Here is a 26,329-nt window from a genome sequence, read left to right on the forward strand (position 1 = left end):
CGCGAGTTATAATGTTTTCTTATGAATGCCTTGTGCTACTCTTGTGCAACAGTGCGCAGAGGGCGGATACAGAGACTTCCCTGGACCCAAGAGGGAGGGACTAGCTACTTAATCAGGGCATGGGCTCTACTGTTGATGGTACTTGGGTAAGGGGCTTGCCCTAGCCCAAGTATTATTCAGCCCCAATCATTGCAGAAGTTAATAAACACATATGGACCTTATTATACTCATCATAAAAGTATCCAGCTCTATTCCATTCTATCATAACTAGTGCTGTCTGTGACATGGTTTGTAATTTACCCTATTGTTACTCAGATATTTATGATGAATTTCAAAATACATTTTCCAATCTGAAACTCATACTTCGTTTGCATTATTTTAGTTTAGTCGCTAGCTTAACAGAGTGTGTAGAATCAATAAATTGGTGGGAAACTGACTCCATGTTCACAGGATGTTTGTCCTTTTTCCCCAGTGACCTTATTGCCCTTTCTGCCAGACCTTGAGGAGTTTGATGTTTCTTGGAATGATTTTGTTGGTGGTGCTCTTAAGCCTGTCACCATTCAACTACATCATATCGGCAAACTGAAAATCCTGAAAATGAACAACTGCAGACTGACCACAGATGACATTGAAGCTTTGGGTATGCAGTACAATGTGTTAAGTGTTATGCTTAAGTGCTAATGATGTTTGTTGTATGAAAACATGCCATTAGTGTGTAGGTCCTTCAGCAGGTCTATGAAGTAACTATACCCAGATTCATTATTTTGCCACTTAGCTTATGAATGTGCAATAATTATACATTTTGCAAGATGTCAACCCAAAGTAAATGTTATTGCAAAACATAAGTTATTAGTTAAGGGTGTTTTTTATTCTCTAAATAATGATGAGCTACATACACATTGTTAAGGGACACACACTTTTACTAAAATAATTGAATAATAGCCATCCAGATCACAATAACTTGATGTGTCGCAATATGTGCTACCTACTATTGCCTAAATCACAAAACTTTTTCTATAAATATTTGTTTCCGATTCAGACATTGGTGTGACTATGGCATGCTAAGGAAAATAGCTTTGTGTACCAGCTCCACAGTTCTGCAACAACTTGGTAACTTTCGTGGCCTTAAATTTCCCTATCAAAAGTGAACCTCTGAAATAGTTCTGTCAAATGTGCTCTAGTATAATATACAGTTACCAGTAATCCCCAATGAAGATTCCTTTAGTCTCCACCCACTGCTACTGGCAAATAGATGGAGAAATATACTTGTAATGAAATATGTCTAAATGTGTACAGTTGACATGCCTTCTTCCTGAGGGATTCCACTATTAGATCAGTGGAGCATATCTGTGTGGGTGTTAAAATGCAATAATACAATTGCTGGTTTGTGATTCCAGTAAAGGTTCTCCATGGCGCCATAAAAATCTACAAATGTGTTTCAAGCAAGTTTGAAATCCAATAATACACAGGGACAGAAACATCCGCTTGCCAGGCATAACTCCGACAAGCCTCTAAGGTTGGGAAAAATCAGTCACGCGTGAGAAGCAGCTTTGATGGGGCAATAGAGCTGGAACAGACTTGATCACACGCCAGGTGTACATCTATCTAGTATGTCAGTAGTGGTGGGTCGATGCCAGTCTCATATCAGATGCAATTCTGAATGATCATCCAGACTGGACCAGACCCTTGGAGATATCTGGCATACCTCTGCAAGTTTTGAGGGGGCTTTGGAAGAGTCAGTCTCAACCCACAAATACTAGTGAGGCAAATGTGGCTGAAGAGGAGAAAGTAATACACTAGTCACATCTCTGACTAGACAGTCCCACATCTGCTGTACCGCTGAAAAGCTGGTAGGCCTTAAGTCATTTGTTGATGCAGCTGTGAGAGAATGGTCATTCACAATTCAGGCGCTCTTCTGCTCAGGTGAGGCCAGTCTTATGCCAGGCACAGCTCTGAAAGGTCCCTTGGTGTGGGGCAAAGTCAGGCATGTCTCAAACGCGGCCTGTCCTTTGCTTCCATGTTCTAGCAATCATTGAAAATCCTGTCTGCCTGACAGCTGCACACATACATACACAAATTCAGAAATGGCAAAATGATGACAGTCTATCTATATTTGTGGAGAAGTGTGGCTCACTGGTTAGAGGAGGCATACCCTGAAGCAGAGGTCAGACCCGGGACCAGGGTTCAATTCCCGACGCGGCAGGGTCTGAGCCCAAGTGTCCACGGACTCGATAATTCTCACTTCGGTGCCTACTCGAATCACGGGTTCACACTCTGCAACTCTGGGCAATAGCTTGCTTAATCTCCACAACGGCCCCCTGCGGCGGGATGCCTGGCTTTCACCTTGGGGATGCCCAGTACGGGTTATCTCACAGGGAAAAAGCCAGGACGGGTTCCCAATGCAAGCGCTGAGATGCCCTAGGGTAAGTCGATCGCTGTATAAGAACACACATACATACATACATACATACATACATATCATGGGAACACCTAGCTCAACAAACCAACCGATAGCCATGCACACATACAGCACGTAAATAACTATCCAAGACAACAATGTATACATCTATGTATGCATATTGGCGGATCTTTACTCAAGCAGTTTGTTTATGTAGGTGAATGAAGCTTGGATCTCTGAGACCCATGTGATAACTGTCTGTCTGTCTGCTTCTGCTTGTGCTAAACATTTTCTATGTGGTGGTGGTGGTGGCAGACAGCACTAATTCTGCATTGATTGTACCTGTTCTGTATGTTCAAACAAAGCTTGCCCCCCCCCCTTGGATCCTGTGCTCCCGCACACACTCAGCAATCCCACTTACACCCTGCACACCCCCTTGCAAGCTGTGTTCTCTCCACAGTTTGCACCATCATTTCCCTTTTTCAAAACCAACAATTCTGTTTTTTTTTTTAAATGGTGAAATGGGTTCACTAACCATCAATAACAAACAACACATCTACACCATGGATTACAGCAGCGTAAACGTTCCCAATGCAAAAAAAATACAGAACACAGCATATGCTTCTCCATGCGCACAGGAGAGACGTAACATGTTGCACGTGTGCAAAATAATAATCAGCTATTCCTATGTGCTAGATTTTCTGTGTATCATCACATTTTACGAACATTTTCTCAACATTCATCTTACCCCTTTTAAATTAACGAATGCACTTCCTATTTAGACCTTCACATATGAACTTAATTATAAATAAAATACAAACAACTTTAAATGCATAACACTACAACGCCAACCTAACAATGTGTACACATTTTACCTAAATTTTACACAACTTATATGTAGATCAGTTACTTACAAATCCCAATAACAAGTAATGTAGATTTTGCATGTGCAATTTTCCTTATACAAATTAAAAGGCTCGCTAATTGGCTTTGCAAGTGCTTGTTCAGCATGCGATGGCGGCCATCTTTTTGTGCCCATGCAGAACAACAGTTCATGAGGCCTGGAACACCTTGAGCCTGCTGACTGCAATTATTAATGTGCAGTCTCTTTTCACATCTGCCACTGAATTTATACTTCTGTGATTTATTTCTTATTCTCCATTCTGAGCAGTGCACATGATAAATTCAATTATGTTTTGGTTTCCAGCTCGGTTTCATAAAAAGCATTACTTGAGAGGGCGATATATGTCATGCATATGCACGTTTAAAAAGTGGGTCAGCTGAGGGAAGTCCTGGAGCGCGCGAGCAGGCGTAAATTGTTCCTATTACATACTTTCCACAGAGCTGTCCAAGGGAAGGGCAGGCTGCCGAGAGTTATGAGCAAGACGGCATGATTGGGATTGGTGCATTCCGTGAATGATGAGCTCGAGCCCGAGGTATATCATCGCACCTGTCCTTCAAGAAGGATCATTTAATTTATTCATGGATGTTGCTGACATCACGGGAGATTTACTCGAAAGCTCCTGAGCCGTTACGGCCCTCAGTGGAGCGGAGGTTTAAGTAATGGCGTCTCAGCCAGGGGCGGTGGGTGACACTTGAAAGTGGAGGGGCGCAAAGTGATTTGCATACAGCACCGTAGCGAGCGAGCGCAGCGAGCGAGCGGGAACCCCAAAAGGGGGGTTTGGGGGGATAACCCCCCCCAAGAAAATTTTGGAAAAAAAGAAGAAAAATCGTGCATTTTCAAGCAAATTTGAGAAAGCAGGAAGGTTAATAAAGCAATTGTGAAAGTGCCGTTATTACATTAATAGATGGCATAACATAGGCTTTACATGAGCACTAGTTTCGTAACATCAAAGTGAACCCCTAAGTCCAAGCATTTATTTAACATTGCTCAGCAGTCTGTCACCAGAGTCAAAGGAAGCAAATATTTTACGTATGCTGCTGGAAAAACCTCCAAAACCTGCCAACTTCGTCTTAAGTGATGTCTGACTCCTGAATGGCAAAGACACCCACTTGCATTAAATATGTGTATCTCGGTGGCAAGAACCGGCTACATGGTGCACACAAAGATCACGCTAAAAGTTATGGGCACACCGAGTCCACCTCGAAAATAAATACCAGCTTGAAATACCATGTTTTAACAGTGTGGCTCACGCTCGCACCATGCACAGCTTGAGGCATTTAAATAAAGGCATGTCAGTCGCAATGATTTAGATTATCAGCTTTCACAAAGTGCTAAAACAAATGCCGTCCTGAACAATTTGTTGTCATTCATTCCAAATTTATTCCAACAATCAATGTCATACATAACAGCGCCATGAGATCCAACAGGGTGATATGTCTGCGCCCAATAAAAAACATTATTAATAATAATAATAATAATACAGGGCTCTCTCAGTCTTCCTAGTTCCACGCTGGTAACTAAATGATCGCAGGGAGTAACCTGGGCCTTGTGTTGGAGTCAATTTATGACTGAGTCAAAACTGCAAGAGCGTCAGGCAGATGGGGCTTAGAGCTGCCAAAGGGCCACCCTGGGGAACCTATGTGGCCAAATGGAAGGCCCATGGGACAAAAACAAGCCAAACACTAAAAGCACCTCCTAAGGGAACAAAAGACAGCCTTTTCAACCGTAAACACAGTACATTATGCACAATAATTACCTTGCATGGTATAAGACACATTTTTGGATTCAGCATTTAAGCAACGATATTTCCCTTGAAAAAACATGCAGAACACCGAGGACTCCTGTCAACCATCAATTTGAATTGGACATTCGTTCCCAAGTCTGACCTGCGTGACAATGCAGTTGGATGCATGGTTTCGCAAATGACATTGAACCAATTATTTTGATGCATTGCTTACAGTTTTCAAACTGCCTTTTATCGCACTGTAAATATAACATAAGCCAACAGGTGACTTGGCATAATGTGCAGACCACTAACAGTGGGGGCAAGCTGCGTGCCACCAGCAACAGTCAAAACCACCACTGCTGTAAGCTGTAGCTAGAAACAGGACCAGCACACGTTATTCTCACGATCCAAGCTGCGGAAAGTGACCTAATGACTTCCAGCCACCTCAAATGCACAACTCCTTATTTTAGCGTCTCCTGCCTAAAATTGCCTTTGCTTGAATAGGTGAGTGTGGAAAATGCATCCCTCTTTTTCCCAAACACTCCCACTTTACAGCTTCAAAATGTTGCCATGTACGCAGCCCAGTGTGCCCTTGGTTACTCCTCAGTGCCAATGCTACCCCTGGTTCCTGGCAAAATGAAAGCAGCAGAACAGGCATTGGCAAAGCCAATAGGTCTCACCTATGCAAGATCTAACCTCATTTTTTATTTAGGCTGGTTGCATAGCTGCTGTGCAACATGGCTTGAGGTCAAGAAAAAACAATCATTTGTAATGCAATAGGTCTTGCATTAGCGAGAGTTTAAGCTGTTGGCATTGTAAATGACAATGCTTTTTATTTATCTGTTTTGATAATTGACACATAAATAAAAGCCATTGTCATTTACAATGCCAATAGCTCAAATTCTTGCAAATGTGAGACATATTTAATTTCAAAGAAGCGGCTGCCGTTGTGCCGGGCTGCTTGGAAAGTGAAAGCGCGCATGGCGATCTGAATGTTGCAGGAGGCTAGGTCGTGCCTGCAGTAGGAGAAACTCATTAAAGAAAATAGTCCTTACAGACTAAATAAGACGTACTGTGTAAAAGAAGTAAAAGGGTCAGTCATCATGGGAGGTTAAAAATGAAGACAAGGCGGTACTGGAGGGACTAACAAGCCTATTAACGAATCTGAAGCCAGCCTTTACAAAGGACAATGACAAGCCAATGAAAAATATGGGCAGAGAGTGGGCAGAGCTTCAACGCCATACTTGAATAGAGGCTTGACCTAAAAAGATGCTATGACTAGGCCAGAGTTGGAGTCATCGTGTTTTTTTCAACTGAAAGAATGTTGCACAGCAGCACGGGAAAGTGGAAGCCAATCAATGGTGAGTAATAAGGGAGCAAAAAGACGGTTTTAAAGTTTTTTTTTGTTAACAAAATATTTCGGCAACAGTGCATGCCTTGTCTCAGGCAAAACCGAAGTAAACAGGACTTCAAGTACCCTGCATGCTCTTCTATGGTTTCCATTCCTTCCTCAAGCAAAGAGTAGGCTTTTGCTGGCTGATGGCAGAGAGCAGAATCAATTTTAAAAACCAAAACATAAATAAAAAGGTATTGTCATTTTCAATAGCTCAAACGTGCGTACATGCAAGACCTATTGCATTGCAAATGTTTGTTCTAAATGTATATAGCATCTTTCATCACTTATTTTTCCATCCTGTTACTTCCAAGAAGACCCTAAATTATGTATTATGACTCAGAATCTACATGGTAGGGGCAGGGTGAAAAAATCAAAAGTTACATGACCTTCAAAATAGTTCAATTCTGCTTCAAATTGCAAAGAGATAACAAAGTCATACAGCATATGGGTAAAACTAATCACATGCTAAGTGCCCAGTAGTCACTACATAACAAAAGTTTTATCAATACAATAGCACAGATGATTAAATGTCTCAATCCATGCTGCGAAATAATAACCATAGAAATGTCCTGTGGAACAAAAGAAATAAAGTCAGAAAAAAAGTGTACTAAATCTAGTATGGATTCACGCTAAAATATTAGCTTTAAATCTATTTCAGAAATTCATTCCTTTTGTTGGCAACATTAGCTTACCAAAATACAGAATCTTTTCCATGAAGAAATAAAGCATTCTCATTTTAGACTAATGTGTTAAAATCCCTCAAACACATTATTCCATCATTTCAAGGGTATTCTTGCGAAAATGTCACTTTCCCACAGATACAATTAAATATGCTCCCAATCATACAAATACTCATGAGCACAAACACTGGCGCAGACAGACAAACTAACAAGCACTCACTCATAGAAATGGACCTCGGCGTCGCAGAGCAGGGCCTTACATTTTTCATCCAAGACACTAAGCCTGATGTACAGAATATGATGCACCGTAGCTGTTAGCAGATGTACAAGCGCACATTCAGTGTAAAGGAAATAAAACAGGCTCTGCACTGAGAGGAACATGATTTCCTGCATTGCTCTTTCCCCCATACAAGGGCACGTATTTTTTATTTTCCACTATGCACTTTCATGCCCAGAACACTCGAGTCATACCACGAATACTCTTACATGGAGCAATCTGAACAGGGCAGAGAGTTCACTTGTATTCACTAATACAATTGTCCGATAGATAGTTTTAGAATACTTGATGTTTGCACTACAATGCCTTTTCGTTAAGTGCATTTCATAATATGAGTAGGAATAATAATAAGATTAATTTACCAAATAATGTATTTAACGTTCTTGCTAGAATAAGCTCACACACCAGCGCGCTATATTCTGTCTCACGCCAATCTCGAAAATATGATAGAAGCCTGGCTGATGAGTGAGCTTCTATCCCTGAGTGATTTGGTGGTGCCCCTGAGTGATGTGGTGGTGTCCCAGAGTGATGTGGTGGTGTCCCCGAGTGATGTGGTGGTGTCCCTGAGTGATGTGGTGGTGTCCCAGAGTGATGTGGTGGTGTCCCAGAGTGATGTGGTGGTGTCCCCGAGTGATGTGGTGGTGTCCCAGAGTGATGTGGTGGTGTCCCAGAGTGATGTGGTGGTGTCCCAGAGTGATGTGGTGGTGTCCCCGAGTGATGTGGTGGTGTCCCAGAGTGATGCGATGGTGTCCCAGAGTGATGTGATGGTGTCCCTGAGTGATGTGGTGGTGTCCCCGAGTGATGTGGTGGTGTCCCCGAGTGATGTGGTGGTGTCCCAGAGTGATGTGGTGGTGTCCCCGAGTGATGTGGTGGTGTCCCAGAGTGATGTGATGGTGTCTCAGAGTGTTGCCCCTGAGTGATGTGGTGGTGTCGTGAAGTCCATAACATAATTCCCTCGAAGTTAATACAATCTAAATACATGGGTATTATGCTATATGCGGACAGACCTTGGAAGAAGATACATGACGGTCACATGACAGTTGTAGCTTCGATTCTGGAACGCATTGTTTCATTATTTTGAAAAGGTGGCAGCTCCTTTATATTTACTTGACTGAATACAATCAAAACAAAGTGTAGGTAAAATAGCCTCGCTCCACCCCGTTCCATGCCTCTAAATTATCCTGAAGATATTAGTTAATAGGTTGTAAGGCCTGCGCGACTGAATGACACGTTTAGAACAACTGCTGCTTAAATAGAGAATGCTGTGCAAAATATTCTCTTTATAATAGCATCCAACACCTTAAGACACGCGTTTTCTTCTTTGCAGTGGGGAGTTTTGCACCAGCAGCATTCAGAGTGTTATCAGCGAGCCATATTCTTATGTTGACCTCTGCCCTTGATTTTAGTGACAGTCGGACGGAGCAGCTGATGGCTTCACATCCCCTTCACCCCACCCCAGAGATGAGGGCTGGCTGCAGTTTTATGGCCGGCTGCCCTTCCTGTCAGAGTGGGGTGTGGAGGCCATAAACGCAGCCTGGAGGCACGGCCACGACATTGCCACGGTATTTAAAACGACATTTCTCCTCCTGGTTCCTACAACTCTAGCAGAGTAGCAGGACACTCTCTTAGGTTTGTGGTGGGTAAGGTATTTCATCCATGGAAGGTATCACTAAAAAGTACTGTATTTATTTTGACATAGGAAAATTACACCCGCCTGACATGATTACAAAGCCACAAAAAAAACACACACACACAAAAGTAAACTCAAAGCAAATAAAATGAGCAAGAAGCATTTGCCACGTGTCTCAGTTAAAACATCAAAGCGGCCGCGAAAGTGACAGTGATCGTGATTGCGATCAGGCGTGGCAAGCGATGCGCTTCATGACAATAATGGAGGCCGTGGGTGGCGCAGACACACACTGGGAGGAACGTGGGGCACTGAGGGGCCACATGGACACACACTGTGAGGGCCGGGGGGGGGGCACTGAGGGGCCACACGGACACACACTGCGAGGGACGGGTGGAGGCCGTGGGGTGCGCAGACACACACTGAGAGGGACGGGGGGCACTGAGGGGGCCACATGGACACACACTGTGAGGGCCGGGGGGGGGGGGGGCACTGAGGGGCCACACGGACACACACTGCGAGGGACGGGTGGAGGCCGTGGGGTGCGCAGACACACACTGAGAGGGACGGGGGGCACTGAGGGGGCCACATGGACACACACTGTGAGGGACGGGGGGGGCACATGGACACACACTGAGAGGAACAGGGAGGCACTGAGGGGCCACAGGGACACGAGGAGCCGGACAGCGCGAGGCGCACGGGACCTCAAAAAGAGCTCGAAGTGCCGCGCTCATTAAAGAAAACAAACACAGATGCCAGGTACATGCCCAATGTGGAGGGGCGATGCCAGGTACCTGCCAGCTTATAGCGAAGTGCTATTTTCCTTCAGGCAGTTATAACTTATAACTTACCGTTACGCAGGCAGCAGCAGCAGACACTCTAGTTTCCACTCCATAGAAGTGCGGGGAAAATGGGCAGAAAGTCACTTGGGCTCGAGGGAGGCGGTATTGCCCGAACGAGGAGACAGAGAGGGAGCCCCCGCCTGGCTGCCCTAAAGAAACTTAAATTCAGCAGCGTAATTAGTGGAAACGTCACGGCGCGCACCGGCGCACGTCCCCAAAATCCAGGGCCAATCAGTCCACCCACCCACGCGCCGGCATCCAATAATGATTGCCTGTATTTCGGCGCGGTGGGCAAGCCAATCCTGGGGCTGCATAAGCACCAGGATTGGCTGGGGCGTCACACAGTCTACTCGCCCTGGCGCATTTTTACAGAACGGAGCCCAGCCAAAGACACACCCCCCCCTGGCCCCTTCAAAGTTGACGGCTAACCTGCTAAAGCGCATGCGCGGGCAAGTTTTCTCCTTAAATCCTCATGCGCAGTCGAGTCAGACAGACTGTGACATCACACTGATATTGTTGTTGTAAACCAGCCCCACCCCCTGCGCACTCCCTATTGTATCGGGTCTGTCCCGGTCGGAACACACGAGTCAATTAAGCGCCGCTGTATTTTATTTAGGTGTTTTCTGTTTAGCTCTCTGCTGCAGCTGCCGCAGCAGGTGCGTCCACCAGGCTTAGTGGGGCTACGCCCCTACGCCCCAATGGACGCACCGCTGCTGGTCTCAGCCACGTGCTTATGTCAGTTTCACAAACTTGTGATGGACAGGTATGGCTGGCGTCTCCGGGGCGGTGCCGAGGCCCTGACTGCACCAGTCTATTCTCGTCTTTTGTCTCTAAGTATGTGGCAAAAGTGAGAATTGTGTCTGTCCAGTTAAAATCGAGCAGAGTTAAAAATATGAGTCAGTGATGGGGTTTAAAAAAAAAAACCTCTGGCATTAAAAATTAAGATTAGGCTAGAGATACATGGGCACCCAACGCCCACATTGTCAGATCTCTCGCAGCTTGTGATATTGGACTGGTTTGCCGTTTTAGTGCCAAGAAGGCCCAGCTGTGCATTAGCTGCATTTTGAAAGAGTCTTAACATATCAAAATATGTTGAATATCTATTAGGAGCAAAGGGGGGCTAGCAAGTATAAATAGTTAAATCCTCACACCGCCTTCATACCAGTGAGTTATGCAAGGAGGTACTGTGAAGGAATGACCCACAGAATTCCTCTTTTGGGGTGGATGGTACCACTACGAATTAGGATTTCGTTGTAGAACTACCAGGCCCAATGTACTATCTCTGTTTGCAAACCAGGGATGGGCCGTAGCGGGCACTGGGCATTACCCCAGTGCGCCGGGGGCTGGGTTTATGCCCGTGGGGGCCGTATTTGTCACTGGGGGACGGTTTTGCATATATCGGCCCCCTGTAACAAAAGCGGGAGCAGTGCTTCTTGCTTGCACCCCCCCCCCCTCGCTTCTAGGGCCGGTCAAGTAACAATCTGCCAGGGTTGGCTGCTGTTCCCAGTCCAGGCCCTGACACCGACAGGTTTTAGAACAGGAAGTCAATTTGTTTCTGACTTAGCTGGCCCTACCGACCATTAACCCCTCCCCTGCTGGTGACGGAACCACTCCGTCATTAGCCGCGGTCGCGCTGTGCTGATGACGGAGCGGTTCCGTCACGGCCTGCTCAGTACGCCTGCGCGGTGCGGATTCCGTGCCTGCGCTGAGCGTTCTATTGAGCAGGCGGGGCCGTGACGGAACCGCTCCATCATGAGCACAGCGCAACCGCGGCTGGTGACGTAGCGGTTCCGTCACCAGCATGGGCGTGCCGCGCGGCCCCCCGCCCCCTTAGCACTGTAGCACTGCGGCGGAATAGCCGCTGCAGTGAAGGGGTTAAAGGCCAGCTCCAGCGTTCGACGAGGGCTCTTAACAAGGGCGCAGGCCTTTAGTGGCCAGGAGAGCACATAATGGAGGGATCTACGGTCTAAGGCTGTTAGAACATTCCGTCCCTTGAGTTTAGCATGTTCTAATTTGTAAAACAAAGGCCTCACAGAGCCCAAGGGAATTAAATCCCCTCTGGCTCCGTGACGCCTTTGTTCACAGCAATAGCTGTGAACAAACATTGGAATGTTGATGCTCCGGGCTTCCAACAGCCATTAGAAGCCCGGAGCACTCCATTGTCTTCAATGGAGCGCCAAACATTCCAGTGTTCTAATACATTGCATTTCCTATTTCCATTCACAAAGGACTACAACATGACCTGGCTAATGAAAGTCAGATTGGGCAGATCACTAATTACAAACCTCTGCAATTGGCTATGATCGCAAAGATGGTGTTCTGCAAGGGACAGCAGATCTTCGTCCCTGCTTTTGCATTTCCAAATGGGAAATATCTTTTAGAAGCAACCAATGGACTTGTCAGGAACTGGTGCAAATGCTTTTGGGAAGGCATCGTACAAAGCGTGCAGTCATCCCCTAGACTGCGGTCTACTCCAGCAAGGCCTGCTGACCTCATTCTCAAATGGGAAGTAATCCCAACCAGGACAGTTTGCAAATCAAAAACTCTCCAACTGAGGTGTTGATATTTGATCAATTATTTGCGACCACAGCTGAAGACTCAACCCATTAACACATCCCACTTCAACTTGTCCTGCTGACTCCAAATTGTGAATCAGAAAGGATTGCAGAAACCCTTTTGTGGAGTGGACTTTTCTGGCAAAACGTATTTATATATCTCAAATAATGTTTGACTTTTTAAGAACCGAAAAAATAGAAATATATTTTAAGAAAATGAATTTTATCTTTTTTCTACTAAATTGGAATTTGTATATGTATACTTTATGGTTGTGACAAACCAAATAAAGTTAATTTTTGACTGACTGACAATATCTCAAATGAATGTTTTGCAGTCACAACCCCTTTGACTTTGCGAATTGGAGGAGAATGTTTAAAGTGTTAAGTTTATTCAGTATTGCTTGGTTCATTACAACCTTTGCAACATTAAAACAATTATAAAACATGGTTAAAACAATTCAAATGGCGGTGTCACCGTATATCAATTGCAGAACTTAAAACGGTAATTTTCCAATTTAAATTAAACACCTAATAGCCTGGCATATATTTAAAGTGCATTTGTGTCTTAAAGTAGAAAGGCAGACCGTTAGGGGTTGAATTTAGACATGCTGGAACTTAGAAAAAGGAAATTAAAAGCTGAAGATGCAATCAAGGTGGTCTACAGTGCAAATTACATTTTTGTAAATCTTTTTAAAAGGAATTCAAAGACATTTAAGGTAACCTATGTGCAAAATGGAATGCTATTTAACTGAAGGAGCTTTACCACACCAATCATTGATTAACAGCGATTAAAAAACACATTTTAGTGGTGGACCGATCAGGGTGAGCAGGATTAAAAAAGGGATTACATTCTCCTGTTTAAAATGACCTATGTAAAAAACAGTGAGTGTTTCTAAGGTATTCTAAGATGAGGAATGTAGTGGCGTATAAGGTATTCTCTGTGCAAAAAGGTAATTCCGGCTGAATGCACGCGACCTGTTCAGGAGGAAATTTCTTTTCTGCCTTAGTATAGAATTTCACAAAGCAACAGTTCAGCTGTGTGTCTTTGAACGAGAGGCTGGCCAGTACCACTTGTCTGCATGTTCAGTTGCCTCTTTGGTTAAAGAGTGGGTGTAACATGGCTCTTTGATCAGCCATTAGCTCCTTGCAGGTACACACTAAGTGTACCATATCTGCTTTCCCTTTTCTGCACAGCCAACAATCAATCATAGTGGTGCTACGTTTCTAGGGTGGATGGTGTAGGAGCGTAGGTAATATGCCCAATGGGTATTGCAGATGTATTTCTTTTATTGAGTTGGCGTTCACCGTGTGAAAGCAGGACTGGGATAATGCTTTATCTTAACCGTGAAGCACGTGCCAGCCGTGGGATCTGCCTGCCACTGCAGCCTTGTCCTCAATTTACAAGACTATTTTGATGGTTTTGTTTACCAGATTTTTGAAGCTGGCATGGGTTGCAGATGATTCTCAATAGTCATGTAGGCCACATTGAATGACTGATTCATTAAGGTAAGCCTTAGCAGGAGAATTGCTCTTGATCATCAGTTCCTGCCATAATTGTGTGTTAATTGTTAATTTTTGTGTTTGTTTGGTTCTACGCTCTTGATTTTGTGCCAGAACTTGATGTATGCACCTCTCCTTGCGAGTGATTGTTTCTGAAGTCCGAACTCCAATCGTATCTGAGCTGGGGAGATGTATTTGGGAAGGCTGAAGATCATTATGTTTGATCCGACCATGATCCCATCCAAAGTTGATGCGTCCCTTCCACGTAATGGCTCACTCCCGAAGGTTATTGTCGGGATCAATTTCGCTTGTATTACCTAGAGCAGTGGTGTTAGAGTGAGGCCGGCCATTTTCTTCATTAGGTTCCAGTGCTAGGGCATTCCACTTCCGTTTCGGAGTCTCTTTCTGCAGTTTGAACAAGCCCTTTTCATCTACCATCATACCTCTATATTTGTATTCCGACACTGACTCCAAGCGTTGGCAGGCGATGTGCCAGCTTAATGGTTTTCTTTATGTGCTGTTCACTGCCATCGTTTTTGTTATTACACGTTAATTTTTAGGCCATGTTCTATTGAATATGCTTGGGTGACATTGAAAAAGGTGCTGCAAGCCGATCGGGGTGCGGCGTATTAGCACCAGATCAGCTACATAAAGGATGTTGGAAAGGACTAACCCATCCAGCTACGGAGAGTGGGAGTTGCAGCAATCCAATTTTGTTGTTACGTCAGCTAAGAAAAGGTTGAACAGGGTAGGGGTGAGGATGCAGCACTGCTTCAGGCCCTTGGTGGTTGGGATGTGTCTTGAAAGATGCGTCCCCATCCCTAATTTAGGGGCCTATTAGGATGGCAGACGGACCTGCGTCCGTCCGCCACCCCCGTGCTGGAGGGACCGTCCGCAGGGGCTGCAATGTTCCCTCCATGCAAATTAGGATGTGACCGCCACCCTGGCGGTCACATCCCGTATCTTTAACCTTGCGGCGGGTGCTGCTTGAAGCAGCGCCCGCCGCAAGGTTGAAATTGCATGCTTTGCATTTGCATGCACAAAGCGGCAGGCACCGCGTGGTGCCTGCCGCTTTGTGCATGCATATGCAGGGGGGTACCATAGGTACCCCCCATGTGCACCCCCCACCACCCTGGGGGCCCGCAACGGGCCCCCAGAAGCAAAGGTCCACATGCTTTTCCACGGCGCAAAATCCGCCGCGGAAAAGCATGTTTCCTCACCCTTCGTAATTTGGCTGGGGGTGTCTTGCAGACACCGCCACCAAATTGCGGACAACATCCGGCGGATCAGCGGCGGACAGACTTGCAGTCCGCCGCTGATCCCACCACCATCCTAATGTGGCTGGTGGTGTTTTGGAGGTCTGCAGCGGTGAATCCGCATCCTCCGGGCCGGCGGTGGCTTCCGCCGGCCCGGAGGATGCTGATTCACAGCTATTCTAATCGACCTCTTAATTTGCACCCACATATCTATATGTAACGGAATCAGTAGCTCCAGAAGGCAGGTGGAGCATTCCGATTAGCCAGTTTTGTCTATAATTTGCCATGATCAAAATGGTCAAAAGCGGCGCAGAAAGCTATGAAGCAAAAGTACAGTGGTAGCTTTGCGTTTTTTTGGAGCCATCTATTAGTACGGAAAGGGCCATGCTATTAGTTATACTTCCCATATGTTTTCAGAAACCGGTTTGGTTTAGCTGGATGATTTGATTAGCTTAGGCCCAGGATGTTAATTCCTCTAGAATGGTGCCCTCAAAGAATCTGGCCTCATTGTCGATAAGCGCCACAAGCCGATGTTTTTTTGCGCTGCTCTTATCGCTGTGTTTGTGGATCAGTGAGATCATGGATCCCCTCCATGAGGGTGGGATTACAGCATCCGCTGATATCTGCTGAAGAATCAGCTCCAGGTTTACTGACCAGTAGCTTGCGTCTTGTTTCAAAAGTGCAGGTGGAATCCCATTTGGGCCCGTGGTCCCCCCCCGTCTTCCTTTGGGTATCTGTCTCTTTATTTGCTGACTAGTTGGTATAAAGTAGTCCGTAATAGGGCCTTGAAGTGAGCATTGGGCATGGGCAGCACTTTCAAATATAGAATGTGTTTTTCTAAGTGGTATTGTTTTTGCAATGCACATGCCTTCCCCACCTGTAAAGGTTTCTCTGAGTGATGTTTTGTTATATCAGTCTGTATGACACTGCGCTAGCATTGGTCTGCACTCTTGGATTCTTGGTATCCTTCACCCTTTATGAGATACCTGTGAATTCGAGGCAAGATGGAGTGTTGACATAGCATTTCGCTGTGTGGTGATGTGTCTTTTTGTGCTTTGATTGTCTGCAGTACCCGGGTCCATTTCATCCAGCAAATTAATGGATGGAAAGCACAAGTTTGTCTGCTGAATATGGTAAATTACACTATGGGTATTTTAGTCCTCCAGGCACTCCAAGTCTCTTTGTAGACATTTATGGTACGTGCTCTGTTTGTTTGCCTGGGGGTTTTTGTTAACCCTGTGCCCTGCAGCTCCTGCCGCCGAGAGGGGAACGGCATACACTAACCTATAGCCGGAGAATCGGAAGACGCCATGAGGGAAACGGCTAATGAGCAAAGGTGAAACTACACCCCCCCAGAAGGCTGTGGAGGGTGCGCACCAGTGACGCGGGCAGCGCACAGACTGACCGTACAAAGCGCGCCCGCACCACGCCCTTGCGGGACGCGATCTGTTTGTTTGCCTGGGGGTTTTTGTTAACCCTGTGTCCTGCAGCTCCTGCCGCCGTGAGGGTAACGGCATACACCAACCTATCACCGGAGAATCGTACGACGCCGTGAGGGAAACGGCCAACGAGCGAAGGAGAAACTACACCCACCAGAAGGCTGTGGGGGGCGCGCACCAGTGACGCGGGCGGCGCACAGACTGACCCTACTAAGCGCCCCCGCACCACGCCATCGCGGGACACGCGCGGGATGTGCCCGGGCCAAGGGTGGGCCCGTCCTTGCCCGTCAGTGACTGATAGAGGCTGGGCTGGGCCATATTTCTAACTTCCCGGTTGGACCCTGTAAGTTAAACTCCGTTAAACTTGTGACCTTTTACCCTGTCCTTTGACCCTGTCGTAGGGTCGGTCGCTCCTCGCACCGCACGGCTCCTCGCTTCGCCGTTACTGCCGAGTCAGCTGCTTCCTGTATTTGTGCCTCCTGCTCTTAGTATTGGTATTTTCAGTTTGTGACTGCATTTTGTGCCCTGTATTGTATCTGCCATATTGCCTCTGTTTCCCTGATTGTGCCTTCCTCTCCCTCGCCGCCCCTCGAGACCGTTTTTTCCCGCCAGCGCACCCCCCCGCTCCCCGATCCCCGCCGCTGCTCCCCTGCGGCCCGCCCCCTTTTTCTTTCTGTTTCCTCCCCTCCCTTCCCATTCGCCGCCCCGCTCGCAGCTGCTTCTCCCTCCCACTTCGCCATTCGCGGGAGCACCGATTGCGCGCCGAACCCTCGAGCAATGTGTCAATCTTGATTTATTGTTAGGAAAATACACTCTGGCCAAAGGAGGAAATCTGTACCTTTGCTTTGCTGACCTGAGCAGTGCCTTTCGACCTGGTCGACCATTCTATACTGTGGCCAATATTGCTAGAACTTGGAGCTCCCAAAGAAATTATTCCTTTTTTAGCACGGCTTTATGCGACACTCTCTAGTAAAGTACGTTATGGGTATAAGGGAGAATGTACACCATCCTTTAGGGTCAGAAGGGGGATCCGCCAGGGTTGCATCCTGGCGCCTCTATTATTTTCTTTATTTGTTATTCATGTGGATGCAGCCATGAGATTGATATCTGCGGACGCCCCAATGGTCGAGGGAAGTGCTATATCCATTCAACTATATGCAGACGATGTTGTAAAAATGTCACGTACACCCCTTGGATTACAGCACCTGATCGATGAGTTTGTTCTGTTTATTGAAAATAGGAAACTTTTAATCAACAAGACAAAGACATTTGTTATGGCCTGTGGCATGAATCCTAAAACCAATAGCTCCTTTTATATAAAAAACTCAAATATTCAAGTGGTAAAGTCTTTCTGCTACTTAGGCATTGCTTTTGCAGGCAAGGGGAGATGGGTGTGTGAACACAAAAATATACGCTCTAAAATGATTAGGAATATCAATGGGATTTTCAGAATTGCGACAAAATTGGGTAACCGCCGCAATGAGGATATGGTAACTATCTTTAATGCAAGATGTGTTACCTCTGCCCTTTATGGTGCAAGGGTATGGGGTCATAGTCAATTTGATATATTACAGCAGGATGAAAATACCTTTCTTAAATGTCTTCTATGTGTTTCCCAATCAGCTTCAAAAGAACATCGCGAGGTGGGTATTAATTACATCACAGATCTCGCCTGCTTCTCCTATGGAGATCTATTTGGGCTAAGAAATAGACTTTTTTTACCCAATCAATAATTAAAGACTGTATGAGATTAGATAATTGCCTTAAAATTCCATGGCTAAATTACATCCACCATTGGTATGGCCTCCTTTTTAATTATGATGTGCAGACTGAACTAGATTATGCATCTTCAATTGCTAAATCGAAGACAAAAACCTCTTTACTTACATCTTAGAGCTATTGGTGACCAGTCAACTTTTATGTTCTACAGCAATTGGGCCTCAATGATGGTTTTCAGGATTATTTAACTATTGTCTCTAAACCATCTCATCATTTTGTTTTGACTTGTCTACGGCTGGGTATTGCCCATCATCTTGTGGCATTCCCAGTCATGAAAAAGCGTTCTTCTGCTGTCTGTCCTTGTGACAATATATCACGACAAAGTTGCTGCCATTTTTTATTATTCTGCAAATTTTATCTTTTTTTAAGGAAATGTTACTTAAAACCTATTTTTTTAAAGCATAATGTAAGATCGAACACAACTGCAATGAACTTGTTGATCTCTTTGGACAACCCAGGATTATGTTTCCATGTAGCATCTTATTTATTACATTCTATTGCTATCAGGAAATCTATTGTAGTCTGACAACTGAGAGGGTTCAGCTAACCACTCCTAAACCACTGACCGTTAATATGGAAAATGTTACGGTATCACTAATGTAAACGGCACAATGCACTTTACTTTAACATTTACTTTAACATTTAGCATGTATAGTACTGTCTAAACAATCGAAAACTGGAAATTTGAATTGCACAATGCACTTTCCCCCATTCTTTTTAAAATTGTGAATATATGATCTTGCTTGTCGATCTACGTATTTCCATTGTCTTTTAACTGTTGGTATATGCTGCTTGTTTTGTATTTTATTATGTTCTATTTTATTGCTTCTCTGAAGATTATATGCATTGCTTATATGGTTGTATATTACATCCGAATAAAAGCGTATAAAATTGAAATTAAATTGAAAAATTGACATTTATGGTGCATGTCTGGCATCTAACCAATGGTTACGATGGCAGTATTTTTATTTTTTTATTACTTTTATATTTTTTATGTTTTTTGTATATGTTTGCAAATAAAGTTAAATCACAGAAATATCTTCAGCTTGCCAGGGACAGACCTGTTGGCTTTGCCATTGCTAGTTTGAGATGCTCACTTGCGAGCCAAATACACGAGTGGAATTTAGGGGTGCGCACCTTTTTATTATGAGAGCGATGTCTTGCATAGATCCTGAATACTGGCCAACTCCCTGCTAGTAAGGTTTCTTACTTCTGTGCACTTGCGAAAATTGACTTAGCCTAATGTGTACAGGTTGTACTTGCAGCTGTGAAAGACTGGTACTGATGAACCCTTGGGTCCCTGATATCCAGTTGAAGGCACTAATTATATTTGTTAAGAAGAAGGTGTTGATTTACTTACCGGAGTAAATAAAGCACATTGGGCCAGGAATGTGCATCTGCCTCTGGAAAGGATAGTGGTAAAGCAAGAAATACTGCATGGTGTGTGGATGAATGGAGTTTTTATGAAGTCAGGGAAACCATGCCAACACATGAGAATGCTGATGTTTTAGGGCAAATGGGAGAAGATCTTATGCAAATCATCTGTCCAGCTAAGAGGGAACATATTAGTTAGGTAAAACTTAATTTTGTGGCTGCAACAAGCAAATCAGTGGAGAAGTCAACATGGCTAGTGAAGTTACCTGGATTAGTCACTATGTCAGAAGTGTAGGGAATTTAGGTAAGTGGCCAGTATAGACATTTTAAGAAGAAGATCTGAGTAGGCGAAATAGAGGATGTCAGTGAAAGAAGGTGACTGATGTTTCGAAACCTTTGGTGAGATGACAAGAAAGTTGGTTTTAGCAGGCTAAGGTAAAGCTTACTAGATCTAAAGCCAAGAGTGGCATGTAATTAAGAAAATTCCTCACCCCTTCCCTGATTTGGGTGATAGTGAATGATGAATTTATGGACCACATTCCAAGTAGAGGGTTAATACCAGGGTGTAAATATCACATACAAATTGACCAATATCGCAAGCATTGATAAAATACAGATATCGTAAATGTGAGTCGTAAAATTAATGAGAGATTGCAGGATGTCACCTACGGAACGGGATATTGCTGTTTATAATAATGTCACTGCCCCATTTCCATTAGTAATACATCAATTCCTATCCTTTTTCCAGAGAAAAATGCCACCAGGTTTTACCTGACAAATTTGTCTCTGGAAATGATGCAAAATTACAGCATTCCACAAAATACGTGATCCCGTGGGTAACTGGCCCTCACAGTTGAATCAGGAAGTCCAGGCAGATATAATGTGGGCCGATGTGTGTGAAGTAATTGTCCCCTCGGGAACTACACGTTTGATTCTACAGGAGGCCATATTAGGCAGTCGAGCGCTGATGCTGGCTTGGCTGCTATTCACTAGAGGTCATGTGAACTCTATATTTCTAAAAGGGATTCAGTGGAGAGAGGTGCTACGGTGTCCGAAACAGAGTTATTGTGCAATGCAGAGAAGGGATGCCAAAGTAGCTTATTCGGGAAGACTAGTAGACACCGGCCCCACACAAACATGTACTAACTGGCAAGGCTCTTATAAATTGATCCTTTGCTTTGGCCAATTTATCATGTCCTAGTAGATCTAGGACCAGAATACAATAACCAAAATGTTATCTGACAGAAACATTGTGGACTAAATAGTGTTTACAAAAATGATTGCCCCACTGGAGTTAATAAAAAACTACAGGCAAAGGGAAGATATTTTTGGAAATGATATTTAGAATGTGGCGTTTCTCTCCAATTATATGTTGGCTAGTGATGTTCTGATATACCATCAGCATGGTGGGCTATAACTACTTTGCCCTTAAGAGATCAGGAGTCAGACTGCTTCTTTATATTGACTCCTACTTGATTAGATCCTTGCATGGGGGCATGTTTTGAGTGCCCGAGTCATAATAATCTGTGGAGGTAGGTGTGGCAGTAGGCCATCAGGGAATGCTTGGCTTTTTAAGGGATAAGGGGATGTGTCCTGTAACACAGTCCATCATGCCATTGCGATTGACCATCCCACTCCAACAAGGACCAGAGACAACGTTGTGGAAAGGGTAGATGCTTTCAGATCTAGCATATGTTTATGATTTTGCTGCCTCTTTTCAGATCAACCTACCTTCCTTAGGAGTCCCCCACCGTCTTCTATATTTCTTTTTCAAATTGTATCTCTTTCCACTAATTGCTCGCATTAAATCATTTGTTTCTATCTGTATAACAATGCTGTCAATGCCCAACTCCCCGCTAGCCTGTAGCACGCATTGGTCTACAGACTTGGGCACTTCACTGCTTTCATGATGGCATCCAGTGCATCAATATACAATAACAGTCCAATGCCTGATGTATCTTAAACAATGGGGCTGATTATAGGTTATGCTGATTTGCTTCAGGGCCCCTCTGTTTGGCCTGCTTCACTCTACCCAATCTATGAACAAAAGAGGAGCACAATTTGGCATAGAGCTACCACTGATGTCTTGCAAAAAATGCCTGAAAACCAAATGTTCGAGATCGTCTATATCTGAAGCGCGTACACACGGGGCTAGCGGTTGAAGAACTTTGAGAACTATTGGAAAACTATATGAGCAGGCGGCCTCCAACAGGACTTACCTAGCCCTCATCAAAATATCTAGGGCCTGATTCACAAAGGGCCGCCTGCGCACAGGTGGAGGAGGCCCGCAGTAGTGGGGAAGTCTCTGCACTCGGGGCGGAATCTTCACAGTAAGAATTCTCATTGCGGAGACTCCCCCACGGTGCGGAGCCCCTTTGTGAATCAGGCCCCTAGACTCTTAGTCAACTGTAGAACTCTCAAGTATTCGAAGGCCTGTGCACTACTCTATGTAAAAGCCCTACGTAAATACATGCACATGCAAAACTATGTTTGAAAATTGAGACATTTTTGTTGTTTTTAATTGAAGTGTCAAAGCCCAACTCCTGTCATCTTTAATAGTGTTAAGATGAAAAACAATAACCTAAAGATTTCCTACTCATCTTTTTTTGGTGGATTCTTTTCCAGGAGAGTCACTTGACTATGTTCCAAACCTGGAAGAGTTAGATTTGTCCTGGAACGGAAACGTAGGAGGAAACCTGCACCAATTAGCCAACAAGTTTCAGAGAAACTGCAAACTCAAAGTACTTAAGTTGACAGACTGTAACCTGACATCAGAAGATGGCACTTTTTTAGGTAAGTTGCATATACTGAGCACGACTTACAGGTTTAAGTGCCACAGATTGAACGAAGCGCATGAGCCCAAGTTCCGTGATGCCCTTCGTGGGTGTGTTGTCTCTTACGAAACACTGTTAAATGTGGGCAAATGGTGCCAAAAAGTGCATTTGGAGAGCAATTGTGATATAATTTGGCAGAATGGTCATGGGTTCCGGGTCACTTATGACATTTTTCAATTGTTCATATCATGCCGGGCACGTTTGAGTGTTGTATATAAAGGGGTAACCCGTATATACTACCTGACCTGGGTCAATAAATACAGTGTCAAACAGTGTGGTTGCAGCAGTAAACAATTCTTTTGTGCAAAATAAATAGTAGTAGCAAAAACACAACACAAATTCGGTGTGGCATGTATCCATTTAAGTTGTTTTATAGCAATATAGAGTATCTGATGCGATTGTATTCCAAGCATTTTACAGATAGAGGCAATGGAGTTACTCATTGCAGCAAGTGTGCAGTTTCATACAGTGCTCTTGGTGTGGTAGGGAAGAAGGGAGGGAATGGGTACTGAGTGTTCACGTGTGGGTAGGGGACAAGGAAAGGTATACGTGACATATTTACATCAACATGGTTAGGTTAGACGTTTTCGCATGTGAATGATCAAATGTTCCCAGTGTTATGCATAACTCAAATGGACCAGAAGTTCTTTGTATGCAGTGTCACATGAGTTTGTGTTCAAATGTTGTTGACGTTTCGACCCCTCAGGGCAGGACAGATTGTTATCCTTGCGGTGGGGTCTTCATCAGGACTGGGAAGAGCACTTGATAAGAAAACGGGGAAGGATCCGCCGCGGTAGTGGGAAAAATGGGCTAGCATAAGCTCTCCTGTTTCCTTGGTATGGGTCTGCAGCTGACTCAGCTTGCAACTGGAGGGGAACAATCGGTTCTCCAGAATATTAGTTGGAAGAGTTGAAAAAGTTGAGGGATCTGCAGCAGTGTCCGCTTGCAGAAGATAGGGAAAAATCCAGTGTTTCCTGGCAATGACGGTCGTAGCTCGTTTGAGTGAACCCAGGGTACTGAGCTTTCACTGTCTCAAGGCAACATTTGGGAAACAGGAAAACGCTGCTTTTTCTAAAACAATGTCCCAAAATGTCACTTAATGCAGTAAATATTATTTGCATTTAAAAAAGTAGGTATGCAGTTTTACATGGCCTACGCTTTTTTCAACAAATTAAAAATGTATATAGTATCTTCTTCATTTTCTACTTCCTTTAATTTTTCCATCCTGCAGATTCTCAGTTATAGATTAGTGACTGAAAATCTACTTTGAAGGGGGTGATAGAAAACGTAAGGATGTGATTTTATAAAGAGCACAGGTATGCCCTTTCTAAGTAATGTAAATACAGGTGCCACTGGTACCCTTGCTGAGAATGATAGAGGCTGAGTTGGCCTTAATGGTATTCGAACTCCACATCCCTGAAAACCTTACAGAGAGAGTTTATCTCCTAGCTAAACAACTGAGAATCATTTGGTAATGGAAAGCCATCTGATTTCTGGAGGAAGTGCTAAATCTACAGTAGAATCTACCACTGGAACTGCCTGCAGCATGGAGCCAGAATTTGGTAACCAAAATATTCTCTGACAGAAATATTGCGTCCTGAAAATTGTTTATGAACATTTCACCCCATTGGAGTTAATAAGGGAAAATCTACTCCCAATGAGAGTTCTGCTTTTGAGAAGGCGCAAGCAGTCTGGTCAACAGAGTGGCGGCCATTGGATTTGGGGCCGTCCCTCACCCCTAAAAAAATAGTGAAAAATCTGGGTGTTCTCCTGGATGACAACCTTTCCATAAGTGAGCATGCCAATTCAATCTCTGGACTAGTTTTGGTGTTATGCGCATGCTTAGGAAAGACTTTCACTGGGCTCCTATGCAGACCAGAAAAACCCTAGTCCAGGCTCTAATAGTGAGTCGTCTGGACTATGGGAACTCTCCGCTGGTCGCAACGAATGAAGGCCTTGTTTCCAGACTTCAGGTGGTGCAGAACACGCTGGCCCACCTTGTCTGCATCTTTCCTCCTCACTCTCCTTCTCAACCTCTGTTACGTACTCTTCACTAGGTTTCCCTTCAAAAGGGCGCTTTTTGAAAACTTCTTTGTCTGTTTTTTAAATCTTTGCACGGAAATGGTCTATGGAATGTTCAGAAATAATTTGCAGCCATACATTCTGCCTCACTCTCTTACATCTAGCGAGCTACTACTTTTACGCCCCAAGCATGTTCATACCGTTAGGTATGGTTGCTGCTCTTTTTCATTTTTGGCCCCCAAATACTGGAATCAACTATCCCTTCAATTACATTCCTGTTCAGACCTATCCTCTTTCAAGAAATCCCAGAAAAATGTACTATTTGATCTCTAACACCTCCATTGAAGTGTGACCTGTGTGGCCTGCTCAAGCGCCGAGAGATCCCCTCGGGGATGATTTGTGCGCTTAATAAATCAATTAAATACAAATAAAATGGGAAAATATGTTTCCAAAATATAGTTACGAAACAATATTTCAAACAGACAATATTTTTTATAATGATATTCTTAGGTACAACCCCTTCCTCTACCATACTGCCTTGAACACCATTACATTGGATGACAGTAACAGCTGATATTTAAACCCCTTAGAAATTGAAAAAAAACCTTGGTATGAAGCTCCATAGAAGACAAAGTTACCAGTATGCCAGAGTTGTATAAGCATGCCTGCAACCAAAGAGGCAATGTTAGCTGCCCTTGGCCTTCTTTGTAGAACTCACATCTTCACACATGAAGCAGTGCCAATGTGATAAACTTTAACCCAGCGGTATCACCACACCAAGCATTGCTGACCTCGCATGATAATTGGTACAAAAGGGGGTGGTGATGGACGGAGCATCTGAACCAATCAAACACTCACACCCAGTCAACAGATCTGGGTTTAATCAATCACCGTTCTTTAGCCCACTCTGCCACCCCAGTTCAGGCATGGCCATATGCAAATCAGTCTGACCCTGTGCCTCATGGGAACAGTCCAGCCCGAACTGCCAAGCCATGCCTTCCCTGGACCGGAAACAAGCTTCCGAGGACCGGTTTCTGGCATTTCAGCCGTCTTCAGCCCGGCTTGCTTGAATCCAGTGGCAAAGTGAGCAAGATAATCAACATATTACATGCTGTTTTGTAATCCTGCTCTGCAAATTTGTTCGATAAAGGTTTTTGAAAAAAAATATTGTATGCTTTTATTTTCAGCCAAAGCTCTGAGGGTGATGCACACTCTGGAGCTACTGGAACTCTCCATGAACCCAGGCATTGGCAGCAGTTTGGAGAATATTGCACAGGAGCTAAAAAACGTGCCCTGTTTGAGAGGACTGAAGCTACAGATGTGTGGATTAAATCAAGACAGCATGCAGTTTCTAAGTGAGTAGCATTTCTTTTGCACAAAAAAATATAACAAAAATCTTATAACGTGTACAAATGTAATTCAGGTTCAAATGTGTTGCATTCTGTTTTGGGTGTTGCCGCAGAGAAATATTACCACCTGGACAGTATTATTGTTTGTAAAATGAATAAAGCTCTAATTCAAATACAATAATAAATAAATAAATAAAAGATTGTGGTTAGCATTATATGCATATAAATATAGGAGAGTGCCTTCGCAGGCAGGACTGTTGATTATTATAGAAAATGCACCGCTAGTTCAAACATGAATACATGATCATTTCGTAGCTGTTCTATCACCTAAGATGGCTCCCGAATGAGTCAAGATGGCGCTACAAAGCGCT

General features: G+C 44.3%; 2 protein-coding genes across 3 annotated transcripts in view; one reads left to right on the forward strand and one right to left on the reverse strand.

The window, feature by feature from the left end:
- Positions 1-10,127, reverse strand: part of SAMD7 (sterile alpha motif domain containing 7) — a 158,151-nt gene extending 148,024 nt beyond the window's left edge. The window contains exon 1 of the mRNA XM_086944304.1: positions 9,860-10,127. The gene's annotated coding sequence lies outside the window, so the exon portion shown is untranslated. The remainder of the gene's footprint in view (positions 1-9,859) is intronic.
- Positions 1-26,329, forward strand: part of LRRC31 (leucine rich repeat containing 31) — a 60,274-nt gene that overhangs the window by 18,152 nt on the left and 15,793 nt on the right. For both annotated transcript variants that reach the window (XM_086944303.1, XM_086944302.1), the window contains exons 4-6: positions 473-640; positions 22,379-22,546; positions 25,797-25,964. In XM_086944303.1, coding sequence (XP_086800429.1) covers positions 473-640; positions 22,379-22,546; positions 25,797-25,964 — 504 coding nt within the window. The remainder of the gene's footprint in view (positions 1-472; positions 641-22,378; positions 22,547-25,796; positions 25,965-26,329) is intronic.

This window comes from Lissotriton vulgaris, chromosome 11 (genome assembly GCF_964263255.1).
Source record: "Lissotriton vulgaris chromosome 11, aLisVul1.2, whole genome shotgun sequence".
Taxonomy (NCBI): Eukaryota; Metazoa; Chordata; class Amphibia; order Caudata; family Salamandridae; genus Lissotriton; species Lissotriton vulgaris.